This window comes from Hemitrygon akajei, chromosome 23, assembly GCF_048418815.1.
Source record: "Hemitrygon akajei chromosome 23, sHemAka1.3, whole genome shotgun sequence".
NCBI classification, from domain to species: domain Eukaryota; kingdom Metazoa; phylum Chordata; class Chondrichthyes; order Myliobatiformes; family Dasyatidae; genus Hemitrygon; species Hemitrygon akajei.
The window spans coordinates 33,905,895-33,929,606 of record NC_133146.1 but is presented as its reverse complement, the minus strand read 5'-3'; the positions used below and the strand labels follow the sequence as shown (position 1 = coordinate 33,929,606).

Sequence of the window (23,712 nt, the reverse complement as noted above, 5' to 3'; positions counted from 1 at the left end):
CTGCCGTTTTGGTTTTGGTTCTCAATGTATTTTGTTCAGTACTCCTGTTCCTGGATAATCAATTGCTGTAAATTGACACCAATGTTACGGATAGAGTTAGAGGAATATTGAATTTACTGATCCAAGATGGAATAGTACGTTAACTGAGCAGGTTTCGCTGTCGTCAGGTTGAACAAAAATTGCAATGGCCAGCCCGCTCCTGCACCAGCTTGTTCTCTCACATTCCAGAACGGGGACTGTCCTTCTCACCGGAAATTGAAGTTTCACCTCGCCCAATGAACAAGCTGAAAGTCACGGGCACTCCCTTCTTCATAGTCACCTTCCTCGGCGGAACGAGCGGTTTTAAGTCCAAAAGAAGGTGTCAGTGAGTGTTTGCAGGTTGGAAGAGGAAGTCGGAAGGTGGTAGTAACGGCGAGCGGTCTCCGTCACCTGTACGGCCAGTTCGGCACACAAATGGGAGTCCTTTACTCGGAGGTGGGAGCGGCTTTGAATGTACTGTTAACAGCTGGGAGGATAGTGGGCGGAATTGTTCCATGGTGTGAACAGTTGTTGCCGCGGGCTGATGTTCAATTGACCGTGGGGCAGGCGGGAACGTGCTTATCGACATTCCTTCATTTCTGTCAGAAGGGAATCGTTTTAGTTGTGATGGAGCACCTGGAAAAAGAAGCGTTGTTAATCTGGAAGCTTCGCTCACACGAGGTTTTCTATTCGTTGTTTTTTTTTAAAAAAAAATCACTGTCCTTATTGTGGTTTTAAATTATGATAAATCATCTCCTGTTCTCGACCCTGCAAACCTCTGGAGGAAGGAATCAAGGTGCTGGGTCTTAATGGTTGACCTAACAGGTTCGGAACGAGGTGTGTCTCTCCCGAAATCGGCCCCATCTGTAACTGGCGCAGTTGGAAATGTAAAGTTAACCCACTCCACTGGAAATGACGGGAAAGGGGAGTTAGAGCAGAGAATCGCTTACATAGGATAGCACTAACAGAATTGTTCCTCTCCCGCCACTTCCCAATTCTCAAACTCCTCTTGCTCCTGGCCCACGGAGGTTATTTAAATTTATTCACGGGCGACGAGGATATTGCTGGCGTGACTAATATTCATTGTCTGGTAAATTGCCTTGAGGCACTACAGTCCCACTATGGAAGGTCTCCTGTTTTGTAGGGAGGTCTACAGAGAGTCAGAGATGCTGGGGTAGCGATTTAGTTCCATGCTCAAAATAAATGATCAAAGATGTGTTGCCTTACACTACCTTGAGATTCATTTTCTTGCAGATGTTTACAAGAAAATAATGGAATACAATGGAATTTATGGAATCTATAAACAAAGACTGGAAAACAACAAACCAATGTGCAAAATAAGATAAATAGTACTGAGAACATGAATTATAGTTATTGCTAGTGAGTCTACAGATTGTGGAGTCTGTTCAGCGTTGATATGCCGGTGAACACTGGCAATGATAACGTGTTTGAGTGGTACTGTTGGAGAAGTTTTGAGTAACAGTTGAACAATAATGTATTTACTGAAGCTCTGTGAACTACAGCAACTGCCCTTGCAATTTTAAAGTCTAATGTGGTAACTTTGCACAGTTATGGAATTGTTTCTTGTGTAATAACTTGCACAGTTGTGGATTAACACAGAAGGAAATTTAACTGTACTTGTTTAATTTGCATAATAACTAATGATGTGCCAATTGGCCTTTTCTGTCCTAATAGGAAATGGCTTGCAAAATATTAACGTGAGCCTGTGTCCTAGAATGGTTAGTTAACCATGATAATTCCACAGTTGAAAGCTCATTAATTTTTGTTTTTTCTCACAGAGGAAGTTGTTAGTAATTTGACATTTATTGTTTATTCCTGTCTGCCCTTGACCATGGTGATGACCAGCTAGTCTGAGTAGTGAAGCATTTCTGACAATATTGTTAAATAGGTAATGCCAAAATTTTGGGTGACAGAGAAATGTTGCCTGGAAAGTCTTAACTGAGATGCACTTGATTGTTTTATTTACTTTTAATCTTATTTATTTAGAAATACAGAGTGGAATAGGTCCTTCCTGCACTTCGAGCTGTGCCACCACCAACCTACCGATTTTTAAACCCTAGCCTCATCATGGGACAATTTACAAAGACCAATTAACCTGTTAACCGATACGTCTTTGGACTGTGTGAGGAAACCAGATCACCACATTCATTCCACAGGGAGGATGCCCAAACCCTTTATAGAGGAGTCTTTATTGAAGTCTGAACTCCGACCTGAACTATAAAAGCATTTTGCTAATACTTCCATTGCACCACCTGCTGTACTGTACGTTTTCACAACTCCCCAGCAGTAGTATTTGATGGGCTGTACAGTAGCAGTTTGAGTAAAGCTATTACAATGCCATTGTAAGATTGAGGTTCGATTCCCATCACTGTCTGCAATGAGCTTATACATTCTCTTCATGACTGCGTGGGTTTCCTCCCATGATCCAAAGGCATATAGGTTGGGGTTAGTGAGTTGTGGACATCCCATGTTGGTGCCAGAAGCACGGTGACACTTGCAGGCTGCCCAGCACAATCCTTGCTGATTTTGATTTGACAAAAAACAACACATTTGCTTTCTTTCAATGTGCATGTGACAAATAAAGCTAATCTCTGTCTTGGCAGCGTGATAGCTTCTAGCTGGGTTTGTCAGCCACATCTTTTTTTTGGGTATGTTGAACATCATATCTCGAATCTCTTGGATTATTTGGCATTAGTCAGTTTGTGAATGTTTGTTTTTCCTCTCCACGCAAGATCTTCGACATAATTGTTATTAGGTTTTTTTCCTGTCCAGTCTACTACTTATACCTAGTCTTGTTCTGTAACATTTTTGTTTTGTCTTGCCTTGCTCTGAATTAGAATTATTTTGCATTAAGGTTATGAATCTAATAACCTTGCTGTCTGTACATTGTTCTTCTTAAAGGGTAGTTAATTCCTAAAATTGGTACTCAACTGATTCTTTTTCTCTCCATAATGTACTGGTACTTGCTCTTTAGGTGAGGACTAAATATTACATTATCTTCTAATATAGGCACTGTTTCTTTCTTTCTTTTTCCATCTTTTTATTATTATTAATAACAATAAAATAAAATTGGTACATAGATAATGGGATTACAAACGTACATATTTCAACTAACTATAAAAGATTACAAGAACAATGATTACAGTATAAATAAGTACCGGTATTCCCACATCGTAAATGATACAATATACAAACAGACAAGGCAAACCTAGGTATATCATAATATAAAATAAAAAGAAATAAGAAAAAGGAAAAAATTTTAAAAAATCATTATGCAAAAAAAACTAAACTAAAAATCTAATAGCTAATAGAAGAAAAAAAACAAAAAATAGAAAAAAAGAAAAGGCACTGTTTATCCAAATCCTTCAACCTGAAGCTTGCATGTTACTCAAATACATGGAACATAAAACATCTCAGCACAGTACAGGCCTTTCAGCCCACAATGTTGTACTATCTTTTGACCTACTCTAAGATCAATCTAACTCTTCCCTCTTGCATAGCCTTACATTTTTTTTCTATCATCCATTCTTAGAAATTCTATCTAAGAATTTGTTTCCCCAGTGTATCTGTTTCTACCACAACACCTGGTATGTTTCATATACCCACCATTCACTGTGTAAAGAACTTGCCTCTGACATTCCTTCCTCCTCTTCCCCCACTTCAGTCCACTCACCTTAAAATGAGGCTCCTTTTATATTAGCCATTTCTGCGCTGTGAGGAAGTCTCTGGCTATTCATTCAATCTAAAACTCTTGTCATCTATAAAGTTGCCTCTCATCCTACTTGGCTCTAAAGAGAAAAGTCCTAGCTTGCTCAACTGGTCTTCATATGGCATACCCTCTAGTCTAAGCAGCATTCTGGTAAATCTTCTCTGTATGCCCTCTGAAGCTTCCACACCCTGCCTATAATGAGACGAACAGAATGCAACTCAGTATTCCAAGTGTGTTTTAACATAAACGTGTTAATGTTTTTCTTGTTCCAACTCTTGTTCTTGGCTCCTCTTATGAAAAAGCATGCTGCTAAGCCAAATAATGCTTCCTAAATAACTACATATTATTCAAAGTTGTTGGTGTTCTTCCTCACCTTCTGTTTTCACCTCTACAAATGACATTCCTGTTTAAAGTATGCGCAATACACAGCTTATCCTTGATAATCAAGAGTGTTCGGACTAACAGACTTTCTGGACTATGTCATGTCACTTCTTATTAATACGCTGCCACAGTTTATATTGATTTTATTTTTCTTGTATTATTTTATTCAGTGAATCAGTAGATTAAAATGGGCAGCACAGTAGGGTCATGGTTAATTCAATGCTTCTCAGTACCAGTGACCCGAGTTCAATTCCAGTTGTTGCCTGTAAGGAGTTTGTATGTTCTCCCTGTGACCATGTGGGTTTCCTCCAGGTACCTCAGTTTCCTCCCAAAGTCCAAAGATGTACCGGTTGGAAGGTTAATTGGTCATTGTAAATTAGGCTGGGGTTGCTGGCCAGCGCTGCTCAAAGGGCCTGACAAACCTATTCTGTGCTGTATCTCAATAAATAAAATAAGAAGTTGGGAAATGGAGCTCTGCGGTGTGGAAAAGGTGTGTAAAAACTGAGGAATTTCCTGCAAGTAAAATTTGTCTGCTTGGGTAATATTTTCCATAAATTCAAGTTTGTTACATAATGCACTTTTTAAGATTATGAAGATTATAATATCTTGAAGTCCAACTCCACTCCATGTATTTTTGATTTGATCTGAGTCCTGAAGGTTAACATTCAAAACCATGTCCTTAAAACGGCTTCCCTTTTTGTTACTGGTTAGTGAGTATGTTTCCATTTGGAAATGTGCACGGAGGATGTTCTTGACACTTGGATCATTGCTGCGATAAATGAGTTTGGATCTGCAGCAGGAAGTGGAAATCTATGAAGCATTGTTGTGGGATTTGAAATTAATTTGGCCTTATTTACTGGTTAGTACAATAGATCATGTGATTTTATTTGTAATGTTTGAGGCATTATTCCATTTTCAGTATGAAGCAAACTAATATTTAAAATGGGGAACAACGGCTGTAGTAATCGTATATCTCCTCATAAGAGTGTGGAAATGGATGACAAGAATGGAAGTTAAAAGGAAATAATGATTGAAAACTCTTGTCTGTCTTGCTTTTTGTGATCCAGTGAAAATGTATTTTTGAATAACAAAGTTCCTATGAATTAGGATGTCTGAAGAGAACAGTTCATTATATTTAACACCTATCATATACAAAATACAGGCCAACTAATTGAGTATCAGTTTGGAAGGTTGGAGGGGCACCAGATGCCCAGTCATGTGGGGGATTTTATGGGGTTTTTTTGTATGTGGGGGGGGGGGGAACTAAGATGCACTGCTGCTATTTTGCATTTTTACAGATTGTTTAAATATTTGTTTTATGATCCATAAGGATGTTAGAAAGCAAACCATCAAAATGCTGGAAATTTGCAATTACTGGCTGTTTTGGCCATATCTGTGACAGAGGGTAATAATGGTTTCAGGCCAAAGTATTAGAATTGAAATGTTTGCCTTTTACTCTTCCCTACAAGCACTATCCAATCTGTTTCCAACACTTGTTTGTAAAACCAACTTGCATAAATGTGAGATGCATACCAGTTACATAAATAGATTAATGCTTCAGATTAATGACTTCTCAGTTTGAAGGCAAAAGATTTGCATGAATTGTAAAGTGTTCATCTCAGTACTGATGCAACCTGACCTTTAAAATTTTTTTTATCTTAATATCTTTGTAATACTTTAGTTTTGTTTAATAATTACAGTTGTAACTTGAAGGTGAAATAACTTTGCATGAAAGAAAATTTGGATTTTTTGGTAATGGGTTTGATCAGAATAACTGCTTAGCAGTGCTGATCTATTTCTCTGCTCTGTTCTACAGCCCCTCTGTGAAGCAGCATATCAGAATGATTTCAAGGAGCTGAAGGAACTACTGCTAACAACTGATGTGAACCAACAAGATGCACGCTATGGGGACACTGCGTTGATTGCTGCGTGCAGAACAGGCAGGGTTGAAATTGTACAATATCTACTGAGAAAAGAAGCTAATGTTAATCTCAGGAACAAGGTGATTTCTATGTTTGGATTCATGAATGCTCATTCACATTCCTGCTCCTGTATGTAACATTTCCTGGCTCAATAATCTGCATTGTAAATGCAACCTGTGTCCTCTCTCCACCCTGAATCACTTCATTCCTTGAGGCAGAAAACATGGAGGGCTAAATACATCTTAGAGACTGTTAAATACGTCTGTGAAATCCATGTGTCCAGTTTTCCCCTCTGATTATCCTCTTGCTCCCATTTGACAATGGGAGTTCAGTGAATATCTGGGATATTATTTTTGAAAAGGTTTCTCTCCTTGATTTGTATCAGGTATTTACATTAGGAGTTGGAGATGGAAACATCCTTCATTTCATTGTGCCCAGTAAGAGACCAGATATAAAAGTCTGAGGAAGCACACATGGATGGGCATAGATTGATCAAGGATAGTCAGCATGGCATTATGTGTGCAAGGTCAATGTCCAACCAATGTTAGTTTTTTGAGGAAGTTGCCAGAAAAGTTGATGAAGGCAAGGCAGTGGATGGTGAAAATGTGGTCTTTAGTAAAGCATTTGACAAGGTCCCGCATGGGAGGCTGGTCAAGAAGGTCAGTCACTCGGCATTCAAGATGAGGTAGTAAATTGGATTAGACGTAGGCCTCTCGCAGGACAAGTCAGAGGGTTGCCTCTCGCACTGGAGTTCCGTGACTGGGGATTTCTGCAGAGATCGTTGCTGGGTCTGTTGTTGCTTATCATCTAAATCAACGATCTAGATGATAATGTGATTAATTAGATCAGCAAATTGCGCATGACTCCAGGATTGGGAGTGTAGTGGACTGTGAGGAAGGCTGTCACAAGTTTGCAGTGGGATCTGGACCAGCTGGGGAAATGAGCTGAACAATGGCTGACAGAATTTAATGCAGTCAAGTGTAAGGTGTTGCAGTTAAGTAGGACCAGCCAGGGTGGTCTTACACGGTGAACGGTAGGGCACTGAGGATTGTGGTGGAACAAAGGGATCTGGGATACAGGTCCATAATTAGTTGAAAGTGACATCACAGGTATACAAGGTTGGGCGAGGGAATTTTTGGTACATTGGCCTTCATAGATCAAATTACGGAGTACAGGAAATGGGATGTTGTACAAGACATTGATGAGGCCTAACTTGGAATATTCTGTGCAGTTTTGGTCACCTACATACGAGACAGATATAAATAAAGTTGAAAGAGTACAGAGAAAATTGGCAAGGATGTTGCTGGGTCTGGAGGACCTGAGTTACAAGGAAAGATTGAATAGATTAGAACTTTATTCCTTGGAACATAGAAAATTGAGAGGAGATTTGATGGATTTATACAAAATTAAGGGACGTTAGATGGAGTAAATGCAAGCAGGCTCTTTCCACTGAGGTTGTGTGGGACTACAACCAGAAGTGATGCATTAAAGGTGAAAGGTGAGTTGTTTAAGGGGAACATGAGGGGATTCTTCTTCTCCAGGGTCGTGAGAGTGTGGATTGAGCTGCCAGCACAAGTGGTCCATGCGAGCCCAATTTCAAGGCTTAAGAAAAGTTCGGATAGTTACATGGATAGTAGGGATATGAGCTTCCGTCCCCATCCATTTCACATGTTTGTAGTGAATGGTGCAATGAACTTGCGAGTGTTACAAGATTTGGTGAGAATTCAGCAAGCCCTATTATGGCTGCATCTCAATTATGTTACTTGGAACAGGTGCTCTGGTAATTTTCTTTTCTCTCCAACTGGGATTAGTCCTATATTTTCTATCTGGCGTCCCTAGATCTTTACTTGGATGTTGGTTTTCCTTTTCCAGCTCTCCCTTCCGTATCTTGTGCTCTGTAATCTGGATACGTCACAGGTTGCAGCAACCGTGGTTATGCACTGCAGAAATTCTTCCGCACTTCTCTGGAAGGTAGAAAGCTCAAAGCTGCCTGCTGTATGTGAACAAGCTTTTAGGTGTGTTAGCAGTCAAGAACCCCTTGGAGCTGCTCCTCAAACAGTATCTGGTGATGAGCATGGCTTGTATTGAACTTGGTGAACTGCTGTCCTTCAGGCAGAACTGCAGTTCCTACTAATCCCAGACAGCGATGCTGTTCCAAGGGCAAGGCTTCATTCTCCACTTTTATATTCTTTGCATAAGGCATCAGCCTTGGCTTGAAGAACCACAGTAGGGTGGGGGGATCAACCTGAGTTTTGGCTTGGGAGCCTAACTTGTTTTTGAAAACTTCTTCCTTCTCTGCAACATCCCAGCCTTCTCTGTCTCTGTCTCTCTCTCTCATATATAATGTTCCTCCAAGCCAGGGGATCTATTTTCTGACCAGTTTCTTCCCAATGCTTGGTCTAGAGCCAATAACAACCACTTGTGGGAAGGCCTAACTTCAGCATTTCACAGTTGCTTAGTAACTCCAGCTATTCCACTGCTTCCCCTGTACAGACGTTCAGATGTAGCTGCCTGATTTTTAAGTTTGTATAGTGTTTCTTGGTATTCTGTCTGATTTATTCAGTGCTGTACTGTTGTCAAGCTGAAATGTCACCTTTTGTAATACTTTATGACAACAGTTGGTGGTTCTACTTTTTAATAAGATTCTTCGAAACTTGCTTCTGGAATATTTCCTCTTCAGAGGCAACCCCCATGTAATGTTTGTTGAGTTACAGAAATTCACCTTTTCAGGAACTTGCACATCATTTCCCATAAATTAGAGATGTGGAATAAAATGTGATCTCATGGAAATTGAGGGGGTTGAGGCTGAAGGAAGTGAATCAACACTTTATTTCATTTTTTATTGGTTGACAGGTGACGTTAATGCATTACTGAAAATAGCAATACAGACCATTTCTAGGAATGTAATCTTCATTAACACTGAGGTTCACCTGTACCAAATTTTAATTGTTTTCACTGTGTGCTGGTAATGGTGGAAACTTCCAAAATTTTGATTTCTTGATTTTATTTTGTTTGCTGAAACTTGTGCTAATTCTGGCAATCTCTGGTTCCAGTGGATATTCACTTCCCAGGATCTGTGGGGCTCATTGTTAACCTCAGCTCTCCCTGGTACTTTGGCTTTCCAAAGGGTCAGAGTTGTTTGTAACACAGTTAAACTTTGAGCAAGTATTCCTTGCTCAGCCTCTTGTAATCAATAGCCATTCTTCAGTTCTTAATGTAAATTGCAACAATAATCAGCTTGAAGTTAAAAGTACAGCTTGATCAGTAGAGCTACCGAGTGCTGCTGCATTAGTGGGGGGTGGGGGGGGCTGAGGGATGTGATTTGCAAAATTAAGTGGCCATGAAACATCTTGTCTGCATTAGCCAATCACAAGACAAAGGGGTATGTCACTTGGCTCATCATACGTGGTCACAGATATGATGAGTCAATACTGGGATATTGATCTACTTGGAGATTCAGCCCTCAGAGCGTTAATTTTGAGTGTGTGGGATCTTTGTCCTCTGAAGCTTTTAGACCATGCACGTGAATTACTTTGTCACAGCAAAGGCATTTGAGAAACATCACACGCAAACATTGTCAATGAATATCACAACAGTATAAATGTAAGAAAGCATTGGAGATCGTTGAGAATGACAGAAAGAAGAACTGGAATTCATTTCCAACCTTCTTGCAGTGGGCGATTCAGTCGTCTGTTACTCGTTGGTATGTCCTGTTAGTTTACATGAATTGTACCTGTTTGGAAATCCTTCGTAGTTTATAAATCATTTGCAGTTCAGAAATCTTTTTGTAAATCAGCAACCCTCTGTGGTAAGAGCTATTTGTGTAATTTTAAATCAACTGTGTTTAAGCTACTTTGTTAGCTGGAAGTATCTTGCCTTGGTTGGGGGTGGAACCCACGACTCAAGCAAAGGGTATTTGGCAGCTGGGCCTTGCTGCAGAGACTAGACAGGGAAGTTAGCTAGTACTTGAGTGGTAGTGGATGCAGTACAACTTCCCTATAGTGAGGGTACCTGTAAAATCTTGTGAGTTTAGGGCTTTGTGTACAGTGGACCCAGGACCAGTGTAACCTTTTAAACTGTATGTGACACTTGGACTAGTATTCAGATGCCATGTCCTGTGTTGCTGCCCCCAAAGCAGAGACTGCCTTTGTCTTTTATAGTGACGTTCTTCTTGCTTCAGAATAATACTATTTGCAGTTTGCTCTTACACATGCTGTTGCACATAACAGACTTGCAATCAAGGCAGCTTTTATTTGCCAACTCCCCTGCTTGAGGACCTTCCAGTGCTGTGTTTCATAATCTGGCTCTAACAACCCATTAACCCTGCTTATCACTGATTTCCCCACACTATCCTCTCCCTTAGTTTCAATGTTTTGCTTTAGTTAGTCTTGTGATAACTTCCTGATTTCAGCCACGTAACTTGGTCAGTTTTTCCTCTGGTTTGCTTAACCATAATGCAAACTTAAACCTTTGCTTGAACTTTTATTTTGATTAAAGGGAGTCTTCATCAAATCCACCAGTTCCAGTGATGTTTTAATATGGACTTCCTCTGGGTTAAATGGGTTGCTCTTTAAATTACATATAGGGGCTCCCACTATACGGAGAGAGAATGCTGTTTATTCATTTGCAGGAAGGAAATGCAGCACAGAATCTCTCAATATGCCTCCCAAACCTAGTTTGAGTCGAGTGTTGCAATTGACTGTGCTGTTCACCACCTTTCTTGTGCATGCTTTTTGTTTAGGAAACAATTTCTCTTCAGCCCTCCCTGATACATACTTTCATCTCAGGCCATCAATCCAAAACATTCTGACCAAAAGGAGCGGCTGAGATTTATCCTTTCTACAAATTTACTTGCAAGTCTGCTGAACCAGCGCATCTCTGCTAGAGATAACTCAAACTGATGGACAAAAATGGTGTCTGGAGAACAAAAGATTGGGCAGTAATGACAGAATAATCACCAATCTAAAATAATCCACACTTCCTAATAGTTCAGTGGAGAATTAATAAAGAAATGTTATTGTTTTACCGAACGTGGTTGTTAAATGCAGACGAGAGCCATTTGGGTCTGGTGGAGACCAAAGATGGGTTAGTTGTGTTTTGCTAACTCTTCACTCCCCTTTTCGACCTTGTTACTGCTCTTGCACTTCCTGTTTCTCCAAATATTTTTTCAGCCCATTATGAAACACTAATAAGCAGTGCCTCCAAAACTTTTCCCTTTTGTTTGTTGAGGATGAATTATAGATATCTCTTGCATTGATGCACAATTACGAAGGGATTCATTCCAGAGGCTCTATTGGCAAACACCCAGAGACCTGAGCTAAACTCACTCACCCGCAGAATGCAGAGTAAGCCAAGAGTGAAATTTATCTGACCTGATCCTTGTTCATCACCAGTCCTGACAATTTTAAATCCAATTCTCCTAGTTGATTCTTGATCCTGCTGCTTGACCACTTGCAAGATCCCCTGCTGGCAAACTTCTATAAACTACTTGGGATTTTAGGAAAACTTTTCCTGGTAGTTCTAAAGTGCTGATGCCGGCAGGGAGTGCTGAGGCATTTGGCCTAATTTCAACACACCGCACAGATTAGCTACTCCCACGCATGGAAGGATTAGTGGCTATTCCTCTTTGAGTGCTTTGTGAAGTGAGCAAAGGGGTTGTATGGTGGCGGAGTGGGAACACCCGCAGCATAGCCGAGCACCAACCAGATGTTACACTCTGGAGTACTATCTGTGTGTGTTTGTTTTGGGCTGAATACTCCTATTCTACACTGACTGCTACAACTTTGGGAGCAGGACAAGGACCACATTGATGACTCTTGATGGCACTGGGTCGGCATTCACTGGAGTTTAGAAGAATGAGTGGGGATCACATTGGAACTATCCAAATACTGAAAGGACTAGATAGAGTGGATTCTCAGAGAACGCCTCCAATAGTGAGAGAGGATAGGGCCAGGCTCAGAATAGAAGGACATCCCATAGAATATAAATGAGCAGGAATCTCTATAGGGAGAGGGTGGTGGATCTGTGGAATTCATTGCCACAGATGGCTGTGGAGGCTGGATCACTGAGTATATTTAAAGCAGAGGTTTGTGGGTACTTAATAAGGGTGTCAAAGGTTATGGAGTAAAGACAGGAGATGGGGTTGAGAAGGAAAATAAATCAGTCATGACTGAATGGTGGAGTAGACTTGAAGGAACAGAATTGGGCCATTTGGCTCAATGTCTTGTGGTCATATTGCCAATGGTAATTAAGGTGACCATGAACCTTTATTAATTCCATCTTCCATATTGCAGCTGAGGCTATTTTTCAATGCTTTTTTCCTGTTCAGCATTGTTTGAGCGCAGCCACTGATCATTTGCAAGGGATGAGCTCAGATCTTAGTGGGGAGCAAGCTGAAGAACCAGTTGACAGGTCGAGGAACCCAGCATACAGTGACATGCTGACTGCATGCAGTCCGTTTTAAACCACTCCATCAGTTCTGCTCTGCACTGGAACCAGAAGGGTTTCCCCCGCTGGTCTTTAGTTGATGTGACCACAGGCAGCAGGGCATAGGGAGGAGTAGAAGTTGGCACCTGGCTTTCTGAGCCTGCTCTGCCAGTCAAGTTCCTGAATGTGGGGATGTTGCTGCACTGTCCCTGTGTCCTTTGCAGGGCAGGGTACTGGTTTGTAACATCCTCCACTGGTATCCAGAGCCAAGGTGACAAAAGACTGAGCTTCAAGCACTTGCATGTTGAGCTGCTTTTGGTGCTGGAATGGAAGCTGAAACATTGGCCACCAGACTCTGCATAATTGGGTTTTAAAGACAGGAAATGCTGCTGCTTACTGAAGAAAAATGGCTTTTGAGTTCCAATAATCTTGTGCTAGCTTGTGCTTGTTTGTTTCAGAGGATTTTGAGAAGGTCTGCCAATTCACTATTGCTCATGCCTGTTGGCCTCCTCCATTGCCTACCTTAGTGCAGTCCTTCAGATCAGTGTAAAGTTGGGTGTGATCTTTGGAAAAACGGGGCACTGCCAGTTATCAAAAAAATTTCCAATCCTGCCTCCAGCCAGCTGTCAAAGTATTGTAGGAAAGGCAGATGAGCTCAGGAAGTGGATATTGTAGCCATTAGAGAGACTCAGTTGCAGGTGGGGCAGGACTGGCAGCTCAATAGTCCAGGGTTCTGTTGTTTTAGAGTAGGGGGGTGTAAAGAAGGTGGGGTGGCAATACTAGTCAGGAAAAATGGCACATCCGTGCTCACTCAGGACAGACTGGACAACTCCTCTAGTGAAGTATTATGGGTGGGGACTGAGTAATAAGAAAGTTATGGCCACGTTAATCAGCCTATATTGCAGACCACCCAACATTCCGAGGGATTTAGAGGAGGGAATCTATATAGAAATTGCAGATTGTCGCAAGAATAGTAAGGTTGTTATAGTAGGTGATTTTTAACTTTCCACATACTGACTGGGACTCCATACTGTAAATAGGACTAGATGGGATAGAATTTGTCAAATGTGTTCAGGAAAGTTCCCTTTGTCAGGACTTGGTAGTCTCAGTGAGAGAATGTGTGATACAGTACTTGATTTGGCATTGGGGAATGAGACGGGTCAGGTGACAGAAGTTTTTATCAGTGAACACTTTGCATCTTGTGATCACATACCATTAGTTTCAAAGTAAATGTGCAAACAGACAGGTCTGGTATGTGGATAGAGATTCTAAATTGTAGAAGGGCCAGTTCTGATGGTATCAGAAATGATCTGGCAAGTGTGGATTGGGAGAGGCTGCTTTCTGGCAAAGGTGTATTTAGAAAGTGAGAGGCCTTCAAAAATGACAATGGTTGTTTTGTACCTGTCAGAATAAAAGGTAAATATAATAGGTGTATAGAACCTTTGTTTCTAAGAGATATTAAGGCCCTAATTAAGAACAAAAGGAGGTGCATTGTAAGTCTAGGGAGGGGGGAACAAATTAGGCACTTATAGACTATAACAAATGCAAGAGAACACTTGGGAAAGAAATCGAGGTCTAAAAGAAGGCATGAAGGTGACCATGTAGACGGGTGAAGCAGAATCCAAAAGATTCTGCAGATATATTAAGAGCAAAAGGATTGTAAGCGACAAAATTGGTTCTCCAGATCAGAATGGTAATCTACATGTGGATCCAAAAGAGATGGGGGAGATCCAAAATGACTTTTTTTTGCATCTGCATTTGTTCAGGAGATGGCTCAGAGTCTATAGAAGTGAGGCAGAGCAGCATCAACTTCATGAACCCTTTACAGGTTACAGAGGAGGAGGTGTTGGCCTACCTGAGGTAAATTAGGGTGGATAAATCCCCAGGTCTGAGGAGTTCCCTGTGACCCTGCAGGAGAAAAATGCAGAAGTTGCAGGAGCCCTAGAAGGGTTATTTAAACCACCACTAGCGACAGGTGAGGTGTCAGAGGATTGGAGGACAGCCATTGTGGTTCTGCTGTTTTAGAAAGGCTCCAAAAATAAACCAGGAAATTATATGCCACTGAGCCTGACATCAGTTGTGAGAAAATTATTGAAGGTATTCTACGCGACCAGCTATGAGTATTTGGATAGACATGGACTGATTAAGGATAGTCAGCATGGCTTTGTGTGTGGTAGGTCATGTCTAACCAATCTGATATTGTTTTTTGAGGAAGCTACTGAGAAAGTTGGTGACAAGGCAATGGATGTTATCTACATGGACTTTAGCAAGGCTTTTGACAAGGTCCTGCATGGGAGGTTGGTCAAGAAGGTTCAGTTGCTTGATATTCAAGATGAGTTTATCAATCAAATTAGACATTGGCTTTGTGGGAGAAGCCAGAGAGTGGTAGTAGATAGTTGCCCCCTGACTGGAAGCCTGTGACTAGTGGAGGGTCGCAGGGATCAGTGCTGGGTTCGTTGTTGTTTGCAATCTATATCAATGATCTGTATAATAATGTGGTTCAATAAATCTGCCCTCAAAATCCCTAATATCCATGTACCTATCCAGACTTCCCCTAAACCTTGAAATTGAGCTCGTACGGACCAGTTGTGCTGGCAGCTCATTCCGCACTCTCTCAACCCTCTGAGTGAAGAAGTTCCCCTCATGTTCCCCTTAAACATCTCAACTTTAATGCATCACTTCTGGTTGTAGTCCCACACAACCTCAGTGGAAAAAGCCTACTTGCATTTACGCTATCTATACTCATAATTTTTTACACCTCTATTCCTTGGAATGTAGAAGATTGAGAGGAGATTTGATGAAGTCCTAACCTATTCAGTCTCTCCTTATAACTCGGGTCCTCCAGAACAGGCAACATCCTTGTCAATTTTCTCTGTACTCTTTCAACCTTGTTTACATCTTTCTTGTATGTAGGTGACCAAAACTGCACAGAACACTCCAAGTTTGGCCTCACCAAGCTCTTAAACAACTTCAACATAACATCCCATCTCCTGTACATAATACATTGATCTATGAAGGCCAATGTGCCAAAAGCTTGATAACCCGTGATACAACTGACAATGATATTTCCAGATCCCTTTGTTCCACCACACTCCTCAGTGCCCTACCGTTCACATGTAAGACTCCCATGGCTGGTCCTACTGAAGTGTAACACTTTGCACTTGCTTACATTAAATTAAAATCGGCCATTTTTCAGCCCATTTTTCCAGCTGGTCCAGATCCCGAAGCATAAGCTCTTCCTCACTGTCCACTACACTCCCAATCTTACTGACCTTAACAGATTTGCTGATTCACTGAACCACATTTTCATCCAGATCATTGATTACAGATGACAAACAACAAAGGACCCAGCACTGATCTGTGCGGTACACCGTGAGTCACAGGCCTCCAGTCGGAGAGGCAACCCTCTGGCTTCTCCCACAAAGCCAATGTCTAATCCAATTTACTACCTCATCCTGAATTCTGAACCACCTTGACCAGCCTCCCATGCGGGACCTTCTCAAATGCCTTACTAAAGTCCATGTAAATGACATCCACTGCCTTAATCCACTTTCCTGGTAACTTCCTTGAAATACTCTATAATGGTTAGACATGACCTATCACACACAAAGCCATGCCAGCTATCCTTAATCAGTCCATGTCTATCCAAATACTTGTATGTCTGGGTCCTTCATATACCTTCCAATAACTTTCCCACAACTGATGTCAGACTCACCAGCCTATAATTTCCTGGTTTCTGTTTAGAACAGAACAGCATTGGCTATCCTCTCATCCTCTGATGCCTTTCCTGTCGCTAAGGATGTTTTGAATATCTCTGCTAGGGCCCCAGCGATTTCTGCACTTGACTCCCATAGGGTCCGAGGGAACACTTTGTCAGGCCCTGGGGACTTAATCACATTGATTTGCCTGAGGGTAGCAAACACCTCCTCCTCAATAGTCTGTACAGGGTCCATGAAGTTGATACCACTTTGCCTTACTTCTGTAGACTTTGTATCTGTTTCTCAAGTAAATACAGATGCCAAGAATGCATTTTATAATCTCCCCCATATCTTTTGGCTCCACACATGGATTACCATTATGGTCTTCTAGAAGACCAACTTTGTCCCTTGTCCTTAATTTAATCCCTTTTGCTCTTAACATGTCTGTACAATCCCTTGGGATTCTCCTTCACCTTGTCTGCTAGAGCAACTTCATGCTTTCTTTTAGCTTTCCTGATTTCTTAAGAGTTCGTTTGCGTTTCTTGTACTTCATAAGCACTTCATTTGTTCCTACTCACCCCTCACAGTAGCCTGGAGTACATTTCATCCGGTCCCGGCGATTTATCCAACTTGATGCTTTCCAAAAGCTCCAGCACATTCTCTTTGTTAATATCTACATGCTCAAACTTTTCAGTCTGCTGCAAGTCATCACTAGAATCACTAAGATCCTTTTCTGTAGTGAATACTGGAGTACTGCAATAGATTTATTGGTACATGAATTGTTTGCTGTATTGAGCAGCATGTAAAGCTACCGATGCAGCTGGCTGCAGATGGGATTTAACAATGTATTCAGTAATCTTAACATGTGTGTAACATGATTGAATGCCTTGGACTCCTTTATGTCTGCAGTTCATGTATACTGCTATAGCTGGGTGTTCAGCATGTATTTGCAGTCTGCGGTACTGGCGTAAATAAGCAGAGAGCAAAAGTTGGTATTGTGCTGTGTCAAAAACAATGGATACCTGTTAGCTGTGTATCCTCACTCATGGGCTATTCTCAGGAGCACTGGGATTTAGTCCTGTTTTACCCTCTGCCTAGCTTTTCCCACTGACTGCTCCTTGCTTTTCTCTACAACTTCCCTGTTTCCTTGTTCTCTTCCTGCACTCTGACAAATCCTTTGTGCTACTATGGAAACACAAACTTGTCGCAATCGGAAATATTCAGCATTTCTCTGACTTTAGTATCAATGGGGTTTGTATCAGCCTTCAGACCCACTGCTCCACAATTGTACACGTCACATGAAATTCATTGCTGTTGAAATCTCCCTGTAGTGTTAGACAATCAATTAGCTAATAGAATATTAAACTATGTACATACAGATGTGAATTTTTGAACAAATGTGTTCCTATATTGATTTTACTTTCTCCAATTTTAAAGAAAGAACGGACATGTTTACATTATGCTGTAAGGAGAAGATTCACTTTTCTGGACTATCTGTTAATCATCATCTTGATGCCGGTCTTGCTCCTGGGCTACATTATAATGGTAAGTACTAGGGGTGCTTTTTCACCAAGCTATAATTAGTGTTTCCATTATTTTAAAATGCATGATTTTCATCTAAGGGTGCAGTATAGTTGATCTGTCCAACCTCCGATATGTTTTTCATTGTGAAGATGCATAGTTCACCACTCTATAGCATGGCACCTTTCATTACTTATATTATTTTGAAGATGATTTTTTGGAAGTGGGGTGAGCACAGCATGGAAATGGCCAATCTATGTATCTCATGAAATGAGTTGTGAGGGAAATGACTAGTTGTGATCATGGATACAAATGCTGATTGAAACGGGGGGGAATTCGAAGGAATGATGCAAATCTATATGGAATGAACAACAGGTGGAAGGAACAATAGATCTAATGGTGTCTTTATTCAGCACTTGATCATTTAAGTTTGTTGTGGATTACCTTGAAATGAGTATCATCTCAATTGTGCAACAGTGGTATAGAAATCTCTGAAACTGCATCAACAAAAGTTACTTTGGTTCAGAATTTTTGTATCTGATCCAGCAGTGGGGAAGGAAATGCAGCTGCTACCTAGTTGATTGGATCATTGAGAACTGTATCTGGAAGCACTGATACTGGTCAAAATCCCAGATTCACTTGCTAAATTCCTCTCATTGAGTTCAAGTAATTTGCACAGCTGCTTTTTTTTAATGCCTGGTTTTTTAGTATTTGTGCCCCTTATGTTAGAATGGATGCAGGACCTGTCCCAAGCCTTCAGTGACTTTTGAGCAAACTCTGCAATAATCCTCTGTTTCAGAGAATCAAAGATCAACTTTGTTGTTCCTCTCCGTGCCTTGGGCACATCAGCAAGGTTGCCACCTGTTCCTTTAGCATTTTTTTGTCTTTTTAACGAAGCTGAGTTGCTAGCTCGATGCTCAACCCAGCATGGATGTAAAGCGTGCAAGGAGCCGGCCGGATTCAAACCCAGAACCACTCGCCTGAAAGTCCGGTGTGGATGCCTCTACACCGCTGGTCGGCATCAACTTTACTAACTGTCTACATTAACATGTGCTGGGAATTTGCTGTGCTGTGTTCATCAGCTTATGACATGCAGCATTCAAGAATAAATGTATAAAAATAAAGATTTGTATATTTTAAAACTAATGGTGAAGGTTAAAGTACAGATATGGAATAAGATGTACTTAAATACCGTACATATTTACAATATAAACAACATTATAAAAAGTAGTTTTAAAGCCTCTACAGTGCAGTGTTGAGGGGTAGTAAATAGAGAGGGTGGGGGGGGGGAGCTAACTAGAATTGTTGATCAGATTAACTGTCTGGGGGAAGAAACATTTAAGATGACATGAAGTTTTTCTTTTAATAGCCTTAAAACTTTCCTGAAGGGAAACTGCATTAAATTCACAAATTTTGGCTGGACTTCCTTTTCTTGCTGCAAAAACTGCATTTAGATGTCACTGCACTCCATTCCCTTAGTCACTGAACAAATACCCAAGAACCAGGAAAGAGGGCATCTTAATCTTTGTAAACCTCTCATACTGGGAGGATGAAATGGTGAACACAAGAGCTTCTGCAGATGCTGGAAATCCAGAATGAAAAGCACAAATGCTGGAAGAACTCATCAGGTCAGGCAGCATCATTGGAAGGGAATAAGCATTCGATGTTTCAGGCTGAGAGTCTTCATCAGGACTAATCTTGTGGGTCAGAAAAAATTCAGATTATAACACAGTTCAAACAGAAGGTGCCAACAATTGAAAATCACTTGGCATATGTGAAGGAGCTGGGACTGGTAGAATATTGATACATCGGAAAGGCTGATAATCTAATTATTAGAGAATGTACTTGTTTTACATGATTGATTTTATTCAGCAGCTTTAAGCATGAACACTCTCGAGCATTCAGTGCTTGAGCCACAGGGACAGTGTGGAACTGATGGCTAAGGGTTTGTAGAGGAGGTTGCTATTGAAACTTCTCAAGAGGGGAATGGGAGATGAAGCAGTTCAAGGAGGCAATTTGGCACAGTAGGGTCTTGGAACATGAAACCAGTGGGGTGTGGGGGTGGGGAGAGAACGGGAAACATGGATCATAAAGTGACCATGGATTGGAGGAGAATGGAGAGATCTAGGGGGTCGTAAGTTGGGAGAAAGCCAACCAGCTATAAACCTCATTAACAATGCTGTGTACATATGTGATTTAAAGAAAAACAAATTTCCAATGTTTCACTGTGTGGGACTTTTTAAGTGGGACACCGTCTCCATCCAGGATACCATCCAGTACTCTAATCTGCGGTATTTCTGTATAGTCTCTCTCTTAAGAAGTCCCACACAGTAAACCATATAGGAAAAGTTGTATCTGAAGCTGGTACCCGGGTTTAAATGTTCCACAAGTAGGCTCACTATTGCTGAAACAGGAACTTGCTGTTTTCTTAGCTTTGTAATCATGACTAAGGTAGAAAGTTGTGATTCATCCTGATTAGAGACGGTAAGTAAACATTCAGATCTTGCATGTAGATGGAGGCATACAAATTATACAGATGACTATTTGCTTAATTTTTATGCGCAGGAATCAAAGAAGAGTCGTAATGAAATATTGATCAAGCTATTGTTGTCGGCTAAAGTGGATGTAAATGCAACAGACAATGTAAGGATCAGTATATCTTAATTTACAAATACGTTTTGTTCATTATATGAAATTGATTAAGCAGGTGGACTTTATAGAATAGTACACCCTAGATCTTGTAGCCCAGTTCCTCATACTGGCCATTGAAAGATTGTCCAGCCACTTGTACTGTAGTCTTGAAACTGTTTTCCCCCTTTTTTCATACAACTTTTTTCTAACAAACTTTTCTCTGGCCTCCAGTTGGGTGTAGTTGACTTGCAGCTGGCTAGAAGTCTGAGGAAGAGTTTATTTGTCATGTGTGTTGGGAAAGCACTAGATCCTTCAACTTTTTTTCTATTAGTGGACATTGTAGGCAGCTTATTACCTTTTGTGCTGATTAAAGAATCCTAGCACAGAACTGGGAAGAGTTGTAATTGATGCATGAAGTATAAATTAATCTGGATCTCACTTTCATATTAGATGGATAGATAGATACTTTATTCATCCCCATGGGGAAATTCAACTTTTTTTCCAATGTCCCATACACTTGTTGCAGCAAAACTAATTACATACAATACTTAACTCAGTAAAAAAAAATATGATATGCATCTAAATCACCATCTCAAAAAGCATTAATAATAGCTTTTAAAAAGTTCTTAAGTCCTGGCGGTAGAATTATAAAGCCTAATGGCATTGGGGAGTATTGACCTCTTCATCCTGTCTGAGGAGCATTGCATCGATAGTAACCTGTCACTGAAACTGCTTCTCTGTCTCTGGATGGTGCTATGTAGAGGATGTTCAGAGTTATTAGGAATCTGAGATATTAATAATATCTATAGAAACATTGCCTCTACCCTGTCTGTAGGATGGGCAACTCCACTCTTTAGATACTCTGCCTGTTCCACCATCAAAGTCACCATCTTTCACCTTCAGCCTGTCTGGTGCTAAACCACTCACCTGTGCTTATTTTGCCCCCACCGCTTTCTCTTTTGCTTTCCTAAAATTCTTAAGTAATACTTACCGAATTCATCCAAATCTTTGCTTCCCAGTTTCCACCTTGGACCTGTGCTCTGCTCCACCCAGCTGGCTCCTATCAGTCTGCTGTGGTATCCCGTAGCGTGCGTGCGTGCGCGTGTGTGTGTGTATTTATTTAGCTTTGTTTAATTCTCTTTACAGAATGGTAATTCGGCTCTTCATTATGCATGCCAAATGAAAAATAAGAGAATCGTCTCCATTCTCGTTAAAGCAAATGCGGATGTCACCATTGCCAATAAGGTAAATGTGCGACAATGCCAATGTGTTGCATGTGCTACGACTGAATTCCGATATTAGATCACAACGATTTATTTGTTTTATATTTTGATTCGGAGGACGCAGGTCAGAGTTGGGAGACCTGTCATTTCTCTTCTCACCACACCATTCTGTATTCCAATGGCTGTTGGCTGTTCCTTCTATATGGGAGAAAAGAAATACTTGAAGCTTGCATTCAGATCCCTTGAGTTTTGAGTACCATGTTAGTTAGGCCGTCAATGTCAATCAAGGAGGCCAAGACACCTCTCTCCCCTCCAATATAATTTATCAGGAACTTCCAAGCAATTGATGAACCTTTCAATCTAGATCATCTGTGATGTACCATTTTACAATCAAAATTGCAAGTGAAAAATGGGCTATTTTGATCCACCTCATCCATGCTGACTGTGATTCCTATGTACGCTAATCCCGTTTTCCCACATTAGGAAAACCGTAGAGAGGCAGGCCCATGTGCTTGTCCATAGAAGGGACACTGAGCATACAGTATTGAGTATGGTATGAAAATTCCATTTAACATGTTAACTGGTGACTTGTATGTGCAATGTATGGTAGATTTGCAAATGTCCTGATGCCAACTTTGAGGTACTGTCAGAAGTTCTCTGCCCATTTGGGGTAACTGTGACTAATAGCCTCTTGGGACACTGGCTATAGGGTAAATTGTGTTGGGCATTAGAATGTCTAAATATGAAATTGAGATGAAGCAGAATTGCTATTGCTATTTAGTTGGATGTCAACAGGCATCTTAATGGAACTTTACCACCTATTAGCCAGTACTTGAATGTTGCCCCTGCATGCATCCTCTAATGAGTTGCTAATGGAATTAAACACATACAAAGGAAGTTCACCTTATGCAGCTGAAGATGGTTCATCTCCACCCTGAGGCATTTTTAAACTGTATTGGGCTAAAAGTAACCTCCCAGTAAATACCTACCTTTTGCTTGGGGTTCATCAACAGGCAGAAAGAGGTTTTACCGAGGCTCCTGGATGTTGCATTAATGCCATATAAACAGTCATACCTTTTATTACAAAAGTTTATTTACTAACAAAACACTAATCATTAAGGCATCTTAACTATATATATTCTATAATATACAAGCCCCTGACGGCCTACCATTACACATTATGCCCATAAAGACCATGTGCTGTTGGGACATCTGGGCATGGACAAAAACCGGGAAGAGGGGCAGACATTCAGCCCGCAACTGCCTGCCAGCTGGACCTGTGATTTCCCCAGCTTGGCTGGGGTTGGGAGCAAGCTGACCAGGAAATAGCCCGAGCGACGCACCCCCTCTCTGCACTGGGTGACTGTAACTGGTCATGCCTTTCCCTTCTGGTTACACCAGAGATGTGAAGAGGGCTACAACCCAGAAGTCCGTTATGGGTAATAATTACCAACATAAGTCTCTGCAGATGTAGAGTAATGCACAACCTGTATTTCGGGCCAAGACCCTTGGATCTAAAGTGTCAACTGTTTATTCCCTTCAATAGATGCTGGCCGACCCGAGTTCCTCCAACCGTTTGTGTGGGTTGTTGGAAACCATTACCTTTTTATTTTTTTTCTTGTGTTGGGCAGTCAAAATAGCAATGTGCCACTTGCTTTTCCAAACATTGCTCTGGAACATTGTCCAGAAGATGGCTCATTTCAGATTTAGGTTCAATTCCAAATCCTCTAGATGCAAAGTGTCATTGAGTCTGTTAATCCTTGCAAGTAAGTCATGTTTTTTTTTTTGGAATAATCTTATGGAATTAGCTGTAGCTTTTCAGGTTCAACATGTAGATAGAAATGATTGGATTACCTTTTCACATTTGTATGGCTTGAAACTTTTTTTTCCAGAATGGAGAAACTCCTCTGGATATTGCAGCAAGACTGAAGTTTCCAAAAATTTTAGCTGTGCTGCTGCGAAAGGAAGCCTGAAGTTTTCTGGAATCAATGGTTATATGTAGCAAATAAATGAGTTTTGTATATTTTGAAATGAATGGGGAATCTGATTTTATTTATTTAATACACTGTTTAGTTTGATCAGGTGGTGATGTATTTCCCCATTCCCAGATTCATGAACATAAAGTTGGCTGGCATTTTACTGCAGTCCTGAGGGAGTGGTGC

General features: G+C 40.9%; 1 protein-coding gene across 2 annotated transcripts; it reads left to right on the top strand.

The window, feature by feature from the left end:
- The first annotated feature begins 276 nt into the window (after positions 1-276).
- Positions 277-23,585, top strand: ankrd22 (ankyrin repeat domain 22). 2 transcript variants are annotated; one of them, XM_073027372.1, is made up of 6 exons: positions 277-474; positions 5,946-6,131; positions 17,613-17,720; positions 20,262-20,339; positions 21,474-21,572; positions 23,443-23,585. In XM_073027372.1, the coding sequence occupies exons 1-6, from the start codon at positions 454-456 to the stop codon at positions 23,521-23,523; spliced, it is 573 nt and encodes a 190-aa protein (XP_072883473.1). In that variant the 5' UTR covers positions 277-453; the 3' UTR covers positions 23,524-23,585. The 2 variants fall into 2 exon arrangements, with proteins under 2 accessions (XP_072883473.1, XP_072883472.1); XM_073027371.1 differs by lacking the exon at positions 277-474 and adding an exon at positions 538-699.
- Positions 23,586-23,712: the final 127 nt, after the last annotated feature.

Coding starts and splice junctions, on each gene's coding strand:
- ankrd22 (XM_073027371.1), top strand. CDS start 646: ATGGAGCACCTGGAAAAAGAAGCGTTGTTAATCTGGAAGCTTCGCTCA. Junction 6,132..17,612: donor ATGTTAATCTCAGGAACAAG/GTGATTTCTATG, acceptor CCAATTTTAAAG/AAAGAACGGACATGTTTACA. Junction 17,721..20,261: donor TCCTGGGCTACATTATAATG/GTAAGTACTAGG, acceptor TTTTATGCGCAG/GAATCAAAGAAGAGTCGTAA.